Source organism: Anneissia japonica, unplaced genomic scaffold (genome assembly GCF_011630105.1).
Source record: "Anneissia japonica isolate Jap-2015-1 unplaced genomic scaffold, ASM1163010v1 scaffold287741_len385558_cov193, whole genome shotgun sequence".
In the NCBI taxonomy this organism is placed as follows: Eukaryota; Metazoa; Echinodermata; class Crinoidea; order Comatulida; family Comatulidae; genus Anneissia; species Anneissia japonica.
Genome location: NW_022754911.1, coordinates 305,781 through 325,493, shown reverse-complemented (window position 1 = coordinate 325,493; position 19,713 = coordinate 305,781). Strand labels below are relative to the sequence as shown.

The following is a 19,713-nucleotide window of genomic DNA, read 5'->3' as shown; positions in this document are numbered from 1 at the left end:
CTCCAAATAAAAAAAAATAAAATAATAATAATTATATAATTATAAGTTTGTTTTCAATAGAAGGAAGATTCCCCCTACACACTCACTAGATAAGTGTCTCTGATATACTAACGTATAATAAATGTCCATTTATTATTATTATTTAGAGATCCTATTGCATGGTAGTAGGTAGTAGTAAAGAATATTGCAATATAAACAGTGCGATCAGTACAGTCAATGTCTTCTATTTATTTGCGAGGGGGGAAAGATTTTTAATTGTAAGATTTTATTGCAGGGGCAGGTTTAATATTAATAAATATATATATTTTTACAGCTAACAGGCAGATATGCAAATGATGTACAGTTATGTGCTTTCTAACAGGCATAATAAAATTTTATGTTTATGTGAAATCAGTATTAGTAGGCGATGGGTTTGCAAAACAAGGTAAAAATATTTTACCAAACCAAGAAAGGATTGTGAAATGATGAAAATCCTGTTGATCGTTTATAGGTCCAAGATGATGGGATCATATTCTCATGTTGCTTTTTTCCACTAAATTAAACATAATGAATACATCCTCAGATTGCAACTTACAAAGTTTATCTTAAGATCATTTGCTATTTTTACACAAGGACTCCTGTCACATTAATGCTTTTAAAATAACCTTCAAACTAGCTGAAGAAAAGTAAATTCACTCCTAAATTACACATGTACCAGTAAACTAGTAACTTATCCTTGGAGCTATTCATTTACTGAAGAATATGCTGATATAAAATCATCACAACATTCTTTTTTTATATATATTTAGGCACAATTGCCAATGATATGTAAATTCTTTTCATAAGACATACATACACAAAATATTCTCTACATAATTTGTGTAGCATTGACATGTCCCTGGGATTTTAAAGCCAGCCATCTGTAGTTGTACCCAGCAACCTATAGTTCCAAATTTAAATCATTCCAAGGAGGTATTTTATACACCATTCTACACTTCATTAAAAGTACTGTATTTGGCAACTTAATGCTATGTGGAGCTTATATGAACTTTAAAAAAAATACAATTTTTAAATGTTATTTAAGTTATTATTTAAATTAAAATTTAAAGCAAGCCTATAATTTCTTTGAAGGCAAAACCAAGGTCATATTTTCTTTGCTTATCTCTATATTTGTTGGTATACTCTGTATAAAAAAATTACAGTGTAAAAAACAACCTGTAAATTAACAAAGTCTGAATTATGTTCCTATTTTAGAGGTTCATAACATTTTTGATAATTTAAAAAAGCAACTTACTATAAATGCTTTAATTTTAAGGATTTCTCCAGATTTTAACACAGACAGTACAAGCCTAAAATTTTCTTTAATGAAAAAAATGTGGAATTTTAATTTTAAATTCATTCTGTGTAAGACTTTTAAGTATTTTAAGGATATAAAAGAAGTCTAAGATGAAGAATCAAGCTGGTAACCAAAGGGGTCCTAGATAAATGTTTCTGCCCAAGCTGCCTACATATTATTCTATGTCACTCAATCATTTACAAATTCTAGGATGCACTTGATTGAGAAAGAGATCTTTGACTTGTCCACCAAGCAATCTGTTACTATAGTTAACTTACATTTTCAAGGGTATTCTCAATACTTTTTAGCACATATGAAAACATAAATCTTCTTTCTAATTCAAAATTCAGGGTCATTGAATCTGAAGTCCCAAATGAATAACAACATGATGTGAAAGCTTGTCACTGAAACTCATTTATGTCTTAAACAGGGAGTTTTAAGTTTCAATTAGCAGTTCCTGTGTTATTGCTAAATCCATAGAATAGAGCACCATTTCTCCAATTTTCAAAATGTTTATACCTACTATAAAAAAAAAACAACATTCCATTGTCTTCAGACAAACGAGAAGGCGGATATAAATATTTCATCTACAACATAAACACTTTACAAAGTTAAGAAATAAATTTAATAACTTCCTTTTATTGACGTACAGTATATCCCACGCATTTAAGAATGTAAAAACATTTAGGCCTATTATACAACCTTCAAATTTGACATAAAATTTGATCCTAAGAGTTTTTGGCCATAGGATCTTATACAATATAGGCCTACAGATTATTTAGTATCTACCTTTTATTTCTTGACATAAAAACTTCTTCACTTCTTGACACAAATTGTTTTAATGCCTCTTTTTACTGTACTTTAATTTTTTTTTTTAAATATATTTGAATTTTTACTGTATACATTTCATGTTTATAATTGGTTTTATGTATGCAAGACCCCATTAAAAATATTAAAGTTTTACTTTTTAAAGAAAACTTTTATTTATTGTTATTTGTTTGTCCAGCCTTGTGCAAATTTTATGTTTTGTAAAATATTTCGATGATGTGACTCAAATAACTGAACTGATACACAGGGAATATTCATAACTATTATAATCTAATTCATCATGTACATTCATTCATAGGTTCATTCTTTATTTAGCCTTTTATAAAAATCACATTACAATTTGCATAGAGTAAAATAAAAATTTACAATACAGAATAAAACTGAAAATCTAAGGAGGCAAGAACTAACAAAAGCAATTAAAATCGCTGTAGCTCACAAGCTAGTTAATCCATCGTTAGAGAAACAGCAATTTAAAATTGAAGATATAATATATAATACAAATTTATAATACTTAGGAAGAAAAACAGAAGAAATTTAAAAATGAGACTTAATCATTATTGCAAAACAAAAAAAAAATAGAATTTAAAATTATAAGATTAAAAAGTAGAAAAAAACAATCATTTAATAAAATAAAAGTATGCAAATTAGAAATTAAATAGCTGATATTTCAATCAATTTTTCTCATTTGTTCTAAATCATTCTGCTGGCCTACATTGGAGCCAGTTGGATTTCAGAAATTGATGTCAAAATCCTGTAGTATATTAAACTTTTGTCTCATCAAAAGCCTTTGCCAAATCTTTCAAAGATGCTTAGTCAATCAGTGAACATGCCCCAGGGAATTATGTAGATACTGGGAACATCCCAATGGAATTGACTAGATACTATTGTTGATAAGTTGGGGATTGTTTTTAAGCTAAAAATGGCTTTATTAAATTTATACTCAACTTGGTAAATTATGGCCCTAATTTTATGAATCAGTATTAAAGTACAATACTATATTACAACATCAACAACTTTTTTAGGTAGACAGTTCACTGATGTGCTCTTAAGGATTAGAGGAAATGTATAATATGTAGGCCTACTGTTTTGTTTTTAATCTGTTTTGATGGTGTGTGGTCGTCATAGAGTAACATTTGTGCACTTGTTTTTCTATCTTTTGGGAAATGTCGCTAATTACAACCAATGCTAAAACTGTTATAAAATGAGGTCGCATATGATCTTGGCAGATGTTGGTATGCCAACACTTAGACTGCTCACATAAATCGTGAGTATGCATTTATTGGTTGCATATCAGAAATTATGAGGCATCATTTTTCAACTAATCATGATCTCCTAAAAATTTACTTGTCTTGGGAGATTTTTTAGAGGTTTTGGGGAAAATTTATAGTTATTATATTTACAATCTGTAACTTGAGTTTAAGGCAATAGCATTTCAAAAATTATTATCAGATAAAACTAGGCTAAATACTATAATAAGTGATTTGAAACTGAACACAATTTTGTTGCAATTAATGTACTTTGTTGAGGAAATTTATTGTTGATAGATTAACCTGTACATTTATCAAAAATTACAAAGGTACATTAAACTTTTAAAGTCATGACCAAGGCCAATTAATATACTCAACTGAAACAATTACAAGCTAATTAAAGAAATGAACTTATATAAATATAGGTCCACTGCCGGTTTTATAGAATAATACTCATATATTGAGTATTACAGAATAATATTCAATATTTGAAATGTTTAATAGCTTTATTTTATATTTTCCCCACCAATTAACAGACATATTATACAGTATCATTCTCGATTCTTTTTATAGCCTCTTAAATTGACTGTCAGACAAGATCAGATTAAATATTATGTACATCACCCAAAACCAATTTGTTTTGTTCTCGACATCACTGTACTTCTGATAACATACTTGATACTTTTAATGTTTTAATTTAATGTATGGGGTCTCACAGATTTGAACCATGGTCTAATTAATATTCCTAAACCTCTCTGATGATTAGCGGCCACATGTACTAAACCAGAACAACAAATCAATTTACTTGAACTTGCCTCTCGGCCCACAAATTGATTATAGTGTTTGACGCAGCTTTATGAGGGATACAGTAGTGTGGATTCTGCTGAGGTGATTAACCACTGAAGTTCGCCTTCTTTGGTCAAAAATCCTCAAAATGATACACACTAGTTTGATTGGATTAAATTTGAGAACATATGCCATCAAGTACCAGATGGTAAGAAGTTCTATTTAATCATCTCTTATTCTTCTTGGTCATTCTGGTATGGTATTCCTTTTAATAATTTAACAATTATGTCTTGTTAAATATCTTGTTATCAAATACAGTATTACTTTCAAAATATTATTTTGATATCACTCTGAAAATAAGGTTTAAATTTTGATTAAAGATGTATTGTCCCATGCTAAATACCAAAACAAATCATAAAAAATATTTTTTGAAATTAACTTGCCCATTTTGAAGTAACATAAAAGTTATCAACTTCATCATAGAAATTGGTGTATTTAAAAAATGTCTACCCATCAGTTTACAGCGAAAAATGATAGAAACACTTCTAGTCACTGGAAGTGTTTTATTATTTTTATTATAATTTTTTGGTTTAAAAATCAAGGTACAATTTTTTTTAATTCATTAATTTTTATGCACAAGTTAATAATTTGTATGCTATTGTGATATGAGCAAGTTTATTTCAAAATAATTTTTCATGATTTTTTGACATTAGCAAGGGACAATACATCTTTAAGCTCACATCAAACTTCTGTCAGGTTCCTAATTCCATTATTTTATTTGGAACGATAATCAATACTAATATTAAAATAATATTATATATACCGGTAATATAACAATAATCATATTAAACCATTGTTGGAGAAAGAAATGTGATGTATACTATAGTAAGGATAATTTTCTGATTCGCCCTGTATTTATCTTCTACTATACACCTACTAACTTTTTTGATAATATAGTTTAAAATTCACTAACAACTACTTAGATTAAAGTAATTGGAAAATCTTACTTTTTCAAACCTCTTCAGTAGGAATTTAACTGCTAAGTATATTGATAACATTTCCAAAATTACTTCCTTGACAAATCAACTAGTCCTAATTTGTAGTGTCTTCTTCACTCCATGTAAAAATCACAAATGACACCAACAATGTGGTTGAAATACTTGGGTTTACCACAATTTGTCATTTTTATTCATATTCGATAAAAAAAGATATTTCAGTAAAACCTTATCATCTATTGTAATTTTTATGCATGAGAAGATAACTATTATCAAAAATTTCCAAAGAATGATTTTACGTCAGAAGAGCTGATGGTTCTTATCATAACCGCAAAGTATAAAAACTTATTAATCATGCAGCTTTAAATAATTATGTTGTCTTGCCTGAACACAAAACTTACTTCTTCAAAAGTCTTAAGTAGATTCTGTAGAGTAAGATTTATCTCAATCATACTCCTCTGCTGTCTTCTCACAGCTTCACTCCAGGCTAGTCAAAGTTTAAAATCCATGGTAGAAACACTCGGCGGTACCCAGCAGGCAACCTTCCTTTTAGTTTCCCAGCCTAGCTTAGCCTGGCATCAGATATTAGAGGTACATCTTAGAGCTTCCCGAAAAACGTCTGTATAACTGGTAAAGATCATATGCCATGCCAAAAAGGAATTCCACTTAATGGACTCAAAACACTTGGACAAGATTCTTCAGCAAGCAATCTGACCTTCAGTATCAGTTCCACTAGGTCATGAATATTCAGCAGGAAACTGCTGAATATTCATCATGAAATTACTACAAGATGTTGATTGGCTGAATCTGACTGAAGTACTAATTGCTGGCCAATAGAACTTGTCAAGAAGTTATTAAACCTTGATTGCCATGTATTTTTGTCTATTTTCATGTGTTGAAATCGTCTATTTCTTTCACTAGATTTATGTTCATTATTAAATTAAATGAAGAAATACTATGATTATATTGAATTATTATAATCTAATAATTTAACTAGTTTCTCTGGTTTGCTTTATTTAAGAATTCATACAGTACATATTTTTTCTTTTTTTTACTTTGTCTTCACTTAATAATAACTTTAAATAATTATTAAAAGCAATAATGTATTTGGTGGAATTTTCTTTTTTACTAAACCAAGAAAACGTATATTAAAACATACAACTGCACTTTTCAGCATTTGAACAACAATGATAATAATGAACTGGACACTTCAGATACGAGAGCTCCATATCATTTTATTTATCACATATAAAGCTATTATAATAAAAAAAACTGCAGATTTTCCAATTTTAAACCCTATATCATGAGAATAGAGTTTAAGGCGCAAATTGTGTGAATATGACATTTGGGTAGGAATGTTGAAGAAGATGAGGTGAAAACAATTTATGAAAGGTTGTATCATAGGTTAATGCACAACTAGGCTCTGAGATGATGGAGCGTACCACCTACAGTCCACAATTACCAATGTATGAAGCTTGTGGGTAAACTGCCCCAAGTTATGCTTTTACAATTTCAAAGGTCAGACCCAAAAAAATCTCAAGGTTTACCTTTCTGCAGAAGGGATTATGCTTAATACCTTGCATAATAGTTGAAGTTTTTTTAATATAAAAAATATAAAAGATGTAAAACTAGAGAAGGTAACATGAAACCATGATTAAAAAAAAAAAACAAAACACATTGCACTTTCATATTAAAGTATCTAGGTCCCTAATCACAGTTTTTGAGTTACATTGGCTCAGAACACCCCAGGGCCACCTTTTTTGAAGCGTGATCAATAAATTCCAAGCCCGCCCAAAGGCAACCTAAATTTGGTCCGACTTTAAAGTTGGCGCAGGTCCCACAATGCAAGACCTGGGCCGATTCATCTTCATATCTGAACGCAAACCGAACCTGGGTCACCAAGATCGCGTTGATAGTGGTCAATTTTGACATTTTATACCACAACATTTCACACAAAAATCTTCTCACTCCTGGCTTCCAATGTAACAGAAATCGAACTGGTTCATAGCTGCACCCACAAGGTGACGCTGAAGAAGTTTTATGTCATGTGACACCTGGGACAAGACTAGATGATTTTGTCATGTTTAATACATCATAATGACAATCATTTTGAGAGTTTTGCCTCAAGAGCTGCCACCTACCACTGTACAATAACACATTATGCTAAACCTAACAACACATGGTACCTCAGCATCACTACTTCTTCAGTAGTAAATTACCAGCAAATGCACCACACACCAAACACCAATTGTCTTCAGTACTGTAATTCAGTAATTAAGTTCTACAACAATACACATGTGTTGGACAGGCATATTGACAACAGTGATCATGGAAGTCGATTTAGCATGTATATTCATATCAATTCTATAATTATAACTGACTATAGATATCAGCTATAAAAAAACATACTGCATTATAGTTTCTGTTGGAGTCACCATATCAGGCATTTATATTAACTGACAACATCCTCCATGTAAACTTACAAGCAATTATCTATACTATGTATATGGTATGTTGAAGAACATGAGGCTAATTTTATATAGCATAGTACATTATTATAGCACAGATCCGCATATAGGATCTGTGATTATAGCTACCTTGGTAGGCTATAATACTATCAGTGGTATATCCTAATCTCTATGGCATTTTATTAGCAGGGTAATTTTTAAAACTGGATATTTTAAACTATATGATCAGTGTAACTAAAAAGTAGAATTCACAATCAAGGTCATGTTTATTGCCATAATCAACATGCTAACGAGCTTAATTACAAGTGTTACTGTCCTTTGTCAATTGCTAATTAGCAGCCACTATAACAAGGTTTTAGATGGGACACTGTTTTTCAATAAGTTCCAATCTTATCTTTATGGTTCTTATCATGGCATGGTCCTGCTATATGCTTAGTTCAAACTTCTATGTTGAAAACAAACTTTCTCTAAAATTATGTGAACTGACAACTGAAGGCCAGTTTGTAATGGAAACAATAAACCCCTGAATAATCAATCTGTCAACTATTTAAAAAAATAAACAATTTTTGATTAAAAATTATAAAATTGCCCTTCAGCAGGACCTTATTTTTATACTAGATAATGATGATAAAAACAATAACATATCCTACTGCAAGTGCCTCTACTATTTTCGCCGTTAAAATTATGTGTAAACATTTTTTTATACACTAATGTCTATATTCATGCTTTTATGTTACTTTAAATTAAGCTTGATAATTTAAAAAATCTTTAAGGTTAAAAACAAAATATATATGTCGCAAAGACAAGCCAAACCAGTCACTTGTTGCAAATGGCTGGAATGTCAAAATTTTTGAAATCTTTTTTATTGCACTAAACTAACGTTATATATCTATACACCATGCTATGCTGTTATTTTCTCCATATTCAATGTTAAAACAATTTTTAACAATTTGGTGATAATCTTTGCCTGAGAAATGCCCGAAATCATAAACTTTGAATGCTGATTTCTCATATATTTTCCTTTAACAGCTCTATGTTTAAATGTTTGTAACTTCATAAGGAAATGTCTGATTTAAACGATTCGCTTACCATTTTGTAGCCTCTCACTTTACTGTTTAACCCTGTATTAATAACTAAAAATTGATTTTTGCAACCAGTGACTGGTTTAGCTCGTCTTTGCCACATATTCTAAAAGAAGAATACATATTAGAAAGGAATAGTAATTTTTCAATCCACTACCTCAACGTCTTGATCTAGAAACCCTAAAAAATATTATAGTTACCATTTTCCACACAGTAGAGTCAAAACAAGTAGACAAAAAATCACTCAGCAAGCCTGTATCCATGATTACAGAGCAAAATGATAGTGGTTTCTCTTTCAGTAGTAGCACAAAAATAACCACAGATCCCCCAATATTGGTGAAATTGTTCCTAAAGTTAACTAAAATAATGAAGGCAGCAGTGTACACATATTATTACAGTATACTTTAACCAGCAGAACTAATTGTTCCTGTATAATAAACCAGAGTTCCTTACACCAATGTCAATAAAGGTTCTGGTGTATTCTTATCTAATCCCTAGGGTAGAGGAAGAAAATGCAAGTTTTCTGTAAAAGGTAAGAACAATAGCACAAAACACTATTATTACAGTCTAGAGAACTAAGGACAAAAGGTATGCTCAGGACAAAAATGATTAGAAATCTGGTGTAGATTCTTGAACAGGTAAGGAGGTGATCAGATGTGCTCAATGAAAGGGTGTTAAAAAGCTTTTCACCTGGATCACTGATGATCAAGGGGTGGACAAGAGTGACTATCTATTAAGACTGAAGGACTAGACAAAAGTTGAGTTAAATAACAACTGAAAGAATATATTGGAGCTTATAAAGTACAATAGACGAATCAAAAAATCTATCATGCCAATTTATTTACTACTTTTTCTAGGTCAACATACTTTGATATTATGCAAGCAATACAATGTTGAAACAAAAATTAATACTTTACTTATAGATAAATAATAAATTGCTCCTTAACCTTAAATTTAACATTACTGTAGTATCTAATGTGGTGAATACTACCTACTAGTATTCAGCACCTTTAGCACTCCCTTTTCAAATTCTGGATCGCCACTGGGGCTTATACATAAGATGAACTATTGATTAGGCCCCATAAAAAAAAAATATTAGTTTATCACCTCCTCCCTCATCACTTTTGGGGAAATTCTGATTTTTTTTTTCTCCAATCAACATATATTTTTACTTCAAACAGTCATTTTTCAATCTTTTTTTCAATTGAAAAGCTCAATATTTCTTGTAAATATGTTTACTGGAACAACAAAAAATATTTTTAAATATAAATTTGATGCCATTCTTATGACTTTTTATATATGTGTCCCTGACCATTGATTAACATGTAAGAATGGGGAGGGGGGGGATTAGCAAAAAAAAAAAAAAATTCATCAATTCCTCATCAATTTCTATTCTTTGATTGGGTGATAAACTAATAATATTTTTTTTATGGGGCCTTATACTGTACATATAAATCTAATTTGGCATAAATGTACATTATATTTCCAGAATAATGATGGACAAATCTTTAACTGAAAAGCAAGATTTTAAGTAGGCCTACTGTATCATTATTCAATCGTTTCATTAAACTTGCCAGTGTTGAAAGGTTCTTCTTTGAAAGGTAATTGGACTTGAATGATGGGATCATGATTTATCTGGGTTAATACATGCATTTAACTTCAACCAAGTTGCCTTTATTGTTCGAAGTGCTATAGGGCATTTTCTCATAATATACGGCCCAGTGTCACAACAATGTTACATGATGGGAAAACATACATGAATAAGTTTTACTCTATAGGTTAAATCTAAAGAACTTGCTTAATATGCGCTATATAAGAATGAACTATATCTTATTATTATTAAGGGCGTTAAAGGTACGCTCTAGAGTGGAGTTCTGAAGTTCAGTGGATCTTCCGTAATTTCTATGAATACTTGCTGAAAATAAAGATTATGTATGGTTAGATCCATAAATCTATAGGCCTACATGTTGTGCACAAATTGTCCCAACATACCCAGGACAATGAGGTTTACATCACATTGTTATTGGATTTCCTGAATTTGTGTAATTATTGAATCGCATTGGCGTGAAACACAGAGTCAACAATTGTATGCATTAGGCTATATTTATTCCACATCGTTTCTACCCATAATTATGAATACACGACCAATTTTTGTGCCCACCACTGCACTAGCCCATTTTGCACTCTGGAAAAAAAAAACTAGATGCTAAGCAATCCTCAGTTACTACCAAACAAATTGATTGAGACATAGATATTGGATTTTGCTAAGTAGAATGCTGCTAAAAATGAATTTCTACTAAAAATATCATTATTGAAAAAAACAAAATATTTTAGGCATTATATATTTTTAAAATTTTATATATTTTATTTAGATTAATACCATATAATTATTTTCCCAGTTTGGTGAATGAATATGGGAATGGTATTATTACCAGTAATTGCCTAAATTGATAGACTTAGCATTCAGTGAAGTAGTGGAAAACAGTTATACAAATGATAGCAAAGAATAAACAGTCTTTTTTGATAGATTTAGCATTTAGTAGGTAGTGGAAAACAGTTATGCAAATGAGGCTGATGCATAAACAACTTTTCACACATCTGCAATAACAATCATTTCAATTCAAACAAGACTTAAATCTATTTTTAGACATCATTAGTTTAAGGTCAATAATCTCTTTTGGATTGTTAAAGTTACACATTGAGGGCAGTATAATGAATTCCAGGTAGCTTTTGTTTGAGTTTTTGGACAGTTTAGAATGTTCAATCATTTTGAAATTGAAGTTATCATTTCCTCCATATAAATATCAAATGTTGTTATAATAAAGTTTTGATAATTGTGCTTAAATTGTTAAATATTGAAACTATTATTTCAAAATCCAATAAAATGAAATGTTTTTTTTTTTTTCGTTTTTTTAGTAAATAGTTAGTAGATATTGTTTGTATTATCCCAATCATGTACACTTTTTTTTTTTATAAGAACACATTTTATAGGAACACTCAGGCTGAAATTGCTTAAAAGTACAAAATAAAAACAATTTGAGGCTGAGCAAACAACCCAAGGGTGATTTGGCTTTTCCAACCTAATAATTATTTTTTTATTGGGCTATGTTAACTGAAATTTTAAATCACAAAAATATAAATGTTATACTATAATAATATTAATTTTCTCTTCATAACAGATATGTAACTCTCATTAAAAATGTGCAACATAATAAGAGGTTTGACCCATAAAACATTGAATTCTGTTCATAAGTCACAAAAATTGATTATATTATAGACATTTGATAATTTATTTTATTTGGCCAGCAGAAAGAAACCAGATACATTTTAAAATTATTTCATATATACTAATAAAAAGTATAATTATCAATAATTAAAATTGTATGATAACAGAACAGATAGCAATGTACTTATTAAAAGCAACAATTTCTATAAAGTTCATCAAGGAGTTCATTAGTTTGGTTAACAGTGGTAGACAGGGAAAACATCAATGTCGCCCTCTATATACAAGGGTAACATCCCTATAACAGAGGGAGATTTGAAAGACGCATTTCAAATTTGAAAGACACATTTAAAAAAAAAAAAAAAAAAAAAAAAAAAATCTGTGATAAATTCTTATGATTCATAGGTGTACAATTTCTGTTAACAAGGGCAACATTGCTGGACTGGATAAAATCTCAGTTAACTGCAGGTACCAAGGAATGATATTTATGAGGAATTCTCCAAGCCAAGCCAATCTTTTCCAAGTCTTTACTCATTAGTCAAATTCTTATCATCTCTAAGCTTAAATTTCTATGAAGTATTAAGCAAGCATTTTAATGAATCAAGATACAGGGCAATAGGAGAAAAGGCTGGTATACTGATGCGCCTTACAACACCTGACACCAATCAAATAGTAATCTCGGGAATTTCATAATAAAAAAAAAAAATTGAAGAAATAAAATAATTTCACTTCTAATCGGAACCTGATTACTTCATTATTAAAATAAATAAATAAATAAATACGATTTAAAGATATATTCACTGAGGATTTTCCTTATCGAAAGTAACAAGAAAATTGAGAATATCATATAACTTGTGGTAGCGATGCTTTCTCAACATCAGGAGTGAACATTTTTCCTTTCCTGTTTAATGCCATTTTTGGCAGCCGTCTGACTTCATTACTTGAATGGCTTGGTTGTGTATATTTTTATTTTATTAATTTTTTTTTTCCCAACATGATTTGTGGTCTAAATACTGTCAGCGTCTTGTGATAATTTTATTGTACATGGAACTCTACAAATAATCTATCATGATTCTACCATTACCATAATTCAAGATATACTCAACTATTGTAAACAAGACTAAGAAATAGAACAAGATGTGATAAGAGTGTACATTTACAAGATATACTGTAATTTTTATAGTGGAACCCGAATTTAATTAGTTTTGATTTTCAAATTCTTGATTGTACACACCAATCCTTACACTTCCTTTCACACCAATATTTTACCTTTGTTAATGATTATTCTGTCTATTACTTAAGATAATAACAATACCTTACATTATTTTCCCATTATAATGTATAACTCATTTTAATTGTGTGAAAAAAAAAACAATAAACAAACAAACAAACAAACACACACACACTCTCAAACTTTATGTGTATCAATGAAGGAAAATCTTTGACAACATTAGAACTGCTAAGCATCCGGTTGTTTTGCAACTTTTTGAAGCATCTTACTGATTTTTGTACATTAAACATTTGGTGCTTGCTATCTATGTAATCATATATTTTGATTAAACTATAGCAGAATCTTGAAAGAATTTAAATAATATTTGGCTAGGAATAGTTTGTTTACATTAATCCTTCCTGTCATGCAATATCTGCCCTATAACTTGGGCCTGATACAATTATGAAAGACGTGCAGTGGTGGATTAAGGAGGAGGCCCCCTAAATTTTTTTAAATTTTAAAAAATTTGAGAAAAAAAGAAAATTATTTTCGGTCATCTAGAGGAGCCAAAATCGTAAATTCTCTTACCTCAGCCAAAACCATGGTGGGGCTGAGGTGGTATAGATCCTCCATCTGTCAAAGTCCCTCTCTGGGCCCCCTCTATTTCAAATTCCTGGATCGGCCACTGGTGTGTATGCACCCAGCTAAAAATACAGTAAGCTGAATATATAACTATGTACAGGTAGCCTATAACCCATTTCAAAATGTCAGCCAGCCAGAGATAAGCCAGCCTTGGGCCAGACTAAGAAAATGTCATTTCCTTAATTCATTATTATGATGAGTAGAGATTGTATTAAAAAGTAATAATATTCTTACCTGTTGTCTAAGATAGACAACAGGTAAAATGGACAGGTTTGAATACACATTGGTCTGAACAACAATTGAAGTTCTTTCCTTATGAGTATTTAACTACCGTAAATCCATGGAGGGACACACACGCATAGCCTCAAACATCTCTAGATCAAGGTAAATCAAGGTAAATTATATAAAAATGTTGAAAAGTAAAATAAGATAACCTCTGTAAGAAAAGTGGAAGACAAATGGAGATAAATTTTTAGTGTTGAGTTAAATTTGAGTACTCACTAGTTTGTTTGATTTCCCTACCAATACCATGGTGTTACTATGCATACATACACAGCATCGTTTTAATGGTGCTGTACATCAAAAGATGAAAAGAAATTCAACCATTTGCATGAATTGGTTGCCCCCAGAATTACTGTATATTGAAACTCAAGAAGTTAACTTACGTAGGGTTCATCAAAAGCAAATTAGAAGCACTATATATCATGTAACCAACGGCATTTCACTAGAGATTTTCATCGAACATATAAATTACTAACTCAATTTGGTTACTACTAAATGGTGGAATAATTCATGGTTACTAACATCCTAACTAATTTGAAACATGAATTTCACAAGCAGTTTAGGTCAACTCTCTTGATGGTATCATCAATTAAAATAAGCACACTCTCTTGATGGTATCATCAATTAAAATAAGCACATTGTCATGTTGGCTGGGGCCTCCAACATCAAACTGAGTCGCTTTCAAAGAATATACCAACCAACAACAGTGACAAATAAAGCAGTGTTTCGAGGGGCTGGCTCCCGCTTAATTATTGTTGAACATAAAAAATCTAGAAGTGCCGCAGACTTACAATTTCATACTTCAGACCAAACCATGGAAGGGCCTGGATCTTCCATCTGTAAAATTCCCTAACTGGAGGTCCTATCTATTTAGAATTCATTGATGAGCTACTGGCATAGTACCCTGCAACAATTAGGTCTATATTGTATTATAAGACAACTGAATTTGTCATGGTTGAGACATAAAATGCAACCATTACAAAAGTTATGGTCCTTAAAGAAATAATCCTTTTAAGCAAATTTCTGGAAAACATTTTTGTGGATTCCCAACATTGCTTTGTGGTTTTGGTAATTATGGAACTGAAAAAATAAGCTTAAAAGCCCAACATTTTAATTGAATAGGCTTTACAAGGTTTTAGTGGGAAGTACACATAATAAAATGTAAAAATATGAGAGGACATCAGTAAAAAAGTTATGATGGTATGATGAATGAATGAATAAACCATAAGAATTATGAGCTTGCTATTAACTGGACTTCCAAGTAAATTATCAGTCACAAGTCAAATCATATTTAATATAAATACACAATTAGCCATAAAAGATCATTGAGAAAAAAGAAAAAAAAAAGAAGAGGACTATGATAAGCAAGCTACGATGCGTGACATCACTCACTATTACTTGTGTCAATGAATCGCAACAGAGTGTGTTACATTGTCAACAAAAGGCTTTATAAATTAATTCATAAACAATGCCTTTTGATTGGTTGTGACGTTTCTTTTTCAGGTCAATCAGGTCACTCAGGGGTCGAATTTGTTTACCATTTTAAAATTTCTGAAATCGGTCGCCATATATATCAATATTTTCAGCTTCTACAATTTACAGTAAAATTTGTGATTATCATTAGTTTTTAATTTGTTACTTTCATAAATTAGTTTTTTGGCTACGTTCAGACTTGGAGATAAGCCAGGCTTGAGTTAAGCCCGGCTCAACTCTAAGCCCGGCTTAACATTCACAGGTGTTCAAACTAGCGGGATTAGCCAGGCGCGAGAATTTTCAAAATAATGAGAACCATAACCAGCAAACATTTCAAAACATTGCTCGTGAAACACACGCTCGCTCACAGCGTAAGTAATTGAATGATGATTGTTTATTTTGTTACCCGAAGTCAATGCAAGACCCCTCTGCAACGATAGGCCTAGTTAATATAGGAGCACAGCCCGGCTTGAGATAAGCCACCTAGTTCAGACTGGCAGGTGGATAAACCCGGTGAGTTGAGCCGGGTTTATCCACCTAGTCTGAACTAGGCCTATGTATCTAAAGACTATCATGAGTTTATTTGCCAAATGTGAATGTAATACGATGTCTAGCAATAGTATTTTTTTAATTTGCAAAAACAACAATCTGCCATGGATAGGCCGCGTGTACACATTGCTTCGTGAGGCATACCGAAAGTGTGCCACATAAAAGGTAATATTTATGATGGAAATAAAGCAGTTATGTGTATAAAAAGTTACCTAATTGTTACTCTAAAAAAAAACAATTAAATATTAAGAGGATTATATTTTCAGGAGACTATGCTAGATTTTTCCATGCAAAGATTATGTCATGCGTAACAGCCAATATAGTAGCAAAACAAAACAGTGACAGAAATCTTACTGTTTACATATAACTTGCTATACAATCGCTCAGATACTTCAAATGTTTATAACCAGTACGTAACAGTTGTTCAATTTTGCTCAAATGAGTTTTTTTATGTTCCTGAGAATTAACTATGATGTAACAAGTTGGTGCATGACTAAATAAATTGGAGAATTTGTATAGCTTTCTGTTAGAAAAATATTATTTGTCATTTGAAGGTAGATCATACCTCCATAGCATAGTACATAAGAGATAAAAAGGCATGGAGGAATATAATTACCTAGGTAAGTAGGCTTATAAGGAGTGTTACTTCAGTGCAAGTTGAGTCGCAGATAAGAAACCCTCGCCAATTAAAGGGGAAGACTTAATAAATACTTACCCATGTGTCGTACAAATCCTCCCAGTCCCAGTCCATCATAAACTATGTATCATTCAAGAGCAAGTAAAGTCGGAGTATTATATCCAAGTTGGGAAAGTATACACCTCAAACCAAGAAAAAATATACTTGAAAATCCTCTTTACAGTGTGTGCATGGGGCCAAAAACAGCCTGCACCAATCCTCTAATGTCGGTTTGAATTTTTCAAAGTAAAGAAGCAGATGTGTTTCACACCAGGTTACCTCGGACTTAAACTTGTGAGCAGTGCTCAATGGCTTGCAAGGTGGTAATAACCTACTACCAAGGAGGTATTAATCCATCAACAGAGAACTAGAGTGGGCCCTCTAATTATAATTAGGTAATAACATTCCATAGAACTTAGCTCAAGGCCTAAAAAGAGCTGTTACTATACCACAATTTTAATTGACTCTACTGTGAGTATGGCTATCAGCAAGAAGGCTCAGTGCATGCCTAGATCCTGATGAATTAAGAGGAAAGGTCAAGGGTCGTTGTTACTGGTTTCCCTTTACATGGTATACAACTTAATTCTTTTATACAAAGAAAAAAATATGAGATAATTATATATAAAATAAAGTTGTTGAAAGAGGCTAAAGGTTGTAAGGTCAAGGGTAACATTGGTTGCCTGATTATTAGATGATTACTACCATGTGTAAATGCTATCAATGGCAAGACTGCCAGATTTTAACCACATTCCAATTATGATTACTTCAAAAATGATCTGTAAATCTGCGAGTTATTTGAAAACATTCTGTAGAATAGAAATAGGAATAATTTGCGTGGATCCGCATCTGTGAAAACCTTGTTCTAATGCACAGAAGCAAACGATGCCATAAAATAATAACAATGATATATGCACTTGACATAATTAACCCACAAATTGAACTGGGCTCCCTTAGGGCTAGTAGTATTATCTACACATTGGCATTGCAACTAACTAGATACCAAGTACTATACTCCTAAGGCTGGAATGTATTCTGCATGCAAATTTCACTCACTGTCTGAACTATTCAGTGTTAAACCAACTACAGGTATGTCACTGACGGACACTAGACAACACGACCTGACAGGCATCACTGATTTTGACAACAATTCAAGTGAAAAATGATTGTTATGGATATGTGAACTTTGATTTTTAAACTTTACTTCTACAAAATTAAGATCTTGCACACACTATAATTCTTCAAATTGAACAATTTTCCATTCCTACAGCAACTTCAATGACCGCTTTCTTACAAGTAATGAATTGTTACCACCGAGGTATAACCATTGAAACATGTTGGCAACAAAAAATAATTTGTGATTAATGGGAGGAAAACATTTCTACTAAAAGGTTGGAAGTTTGATTTTGTTAATCTTTGTCTTCAAGTGCTCAACCTACAAAGAACAAATTTTGGCTTCCTATTTAAATAAACAAATATAGTTTCACCAATACAAATATTTATACAGCATGAGCTTTCAAGTGAACCTAAAAATGTTTTTGTCAGTTGCTAAATATTTAAAAAAAAAAAAAGTTGTGAACTACATGAAATTGTAATTTATGTCATTTTTAGAGCACATAAATTTGGTCTCTATGCACTTTACCTACTAGATGGACAAATTATATTACATCTTTAAACTTAGATCTTGAAATGACGAGTATCAAAAATTAATTCCAGGGAGTGGTAGCAGAATAGCATAATAACATGTATTTCAATCACAGACAAGTCTAGGCAACATCTATGGAAGCTGTTGCTGCAAAAGCTGTTGGTGCAAAAGCTGTTGGGGGAAAGACTGTGGTTAAGACTTTAAATTCGGGGGTTTGAAACCCTTGCTGTGCAAGTTGCTTGTGTCCCTCACAAAGGCACTTTATCCACGTGATCTCTTCAACCTGGAGTGGGTAAGTGGGTATTTATACTTCCTCCATAGGTATCATGCAAATAGCTGACGTAATAAATGTGGAGAAGCGCTCTGAGACATAGTTGTGTCACTCTACTACAGCGCTATATAAACACTGAAATATCATTTTTATTATTATTATAACATAGTTCAATAACATACATGAAAAACTAACTGCCTTTACTCCTTAGAATTTCAAGTTGCTCAAAAGGGGGCATGGCCCATTTGCCAGGGAGCTCTCCAGCCACAACAAAGAAACCAAAATAGACACAATACATGTTGTACAATTAAGAAGGTTCCTGTAAATACTTCAAGTATAACTAGACTTGCTAGAAGCATTACTTGACCCCTTTAACTTCCCTTATAATAACTTTCACTTTGTATATAAATAAATTACTTCCATTAAAGAACAATACATTATTCGAATAACAATATGTTGAATGACAGTGACTCACTCTATGTTGTTCCAGTAGCTCTTTTACATCGTGCTTATCTTCTAAGGAACCTTCTAGGAGAGTTTCTGTATCCATGGAGCCCAGTCTCGTTTCCATGGTAGCAACCCAGAGCATGAAGTCATCTGCTTGTCCATCATAGTCTTGTAAGGACCTCAGAGCCTCTTCAATTTGATTGATTCTCAGCTTAGACCTGTATATTAGCAGGGAAAAGATGAAAGGAAAACCGAAAAGGTTATAATGATATTGCTAACAATATAGGTATTCTGTTTACACAATTCAATCAACACCAAGAGAATTCCTACTTTCAACACCACAATCTTGCTTCACAGTCAATTAGCATTATATGAGCCTACACACTACATTATAGGCAATCATATAATGGAGATCTCTGGATGTTTACTTCATCAATATTAAGTATTGAAGGAATACACTAGTGCACAAATGTAATTAGACAAACTCACATCAATTAAAGAACAGAAACAAGATGAATATAGACTGTCCATTTAATTAATTTGCATAAAGTGGCATACAGTATTATCTTGAATAGGC

The 19,713-nt window shown here is 31.5% G+C and overlaps 1 protein-coding gene across 10 annotated transcripts in view; it reads right to left on the bottom strand.

The window, feature by feature from the left end:
- The window catches only part of LOC117123299 (dystrophin-like), a 271,629-nt gene that overhangs the window by 57,512 nt on the left and 194,404 nt on the right, over positions 1-19,713 (bottom strand). For all 10 annotated transcript variants that reach the window (XM_033269187.1, XM_033269186.1, XM_033269185.1 and 7 more), the window contains one exon: positions 19,165-19,354. In XM_033269187.1, the coding sequence (XP_033125078.1) occupies positions 19,165-19,354 (190 nt within the window). The remainder of the gene's footprint in view (positions 1-19,164; positions 19,355-19,713) is intronic.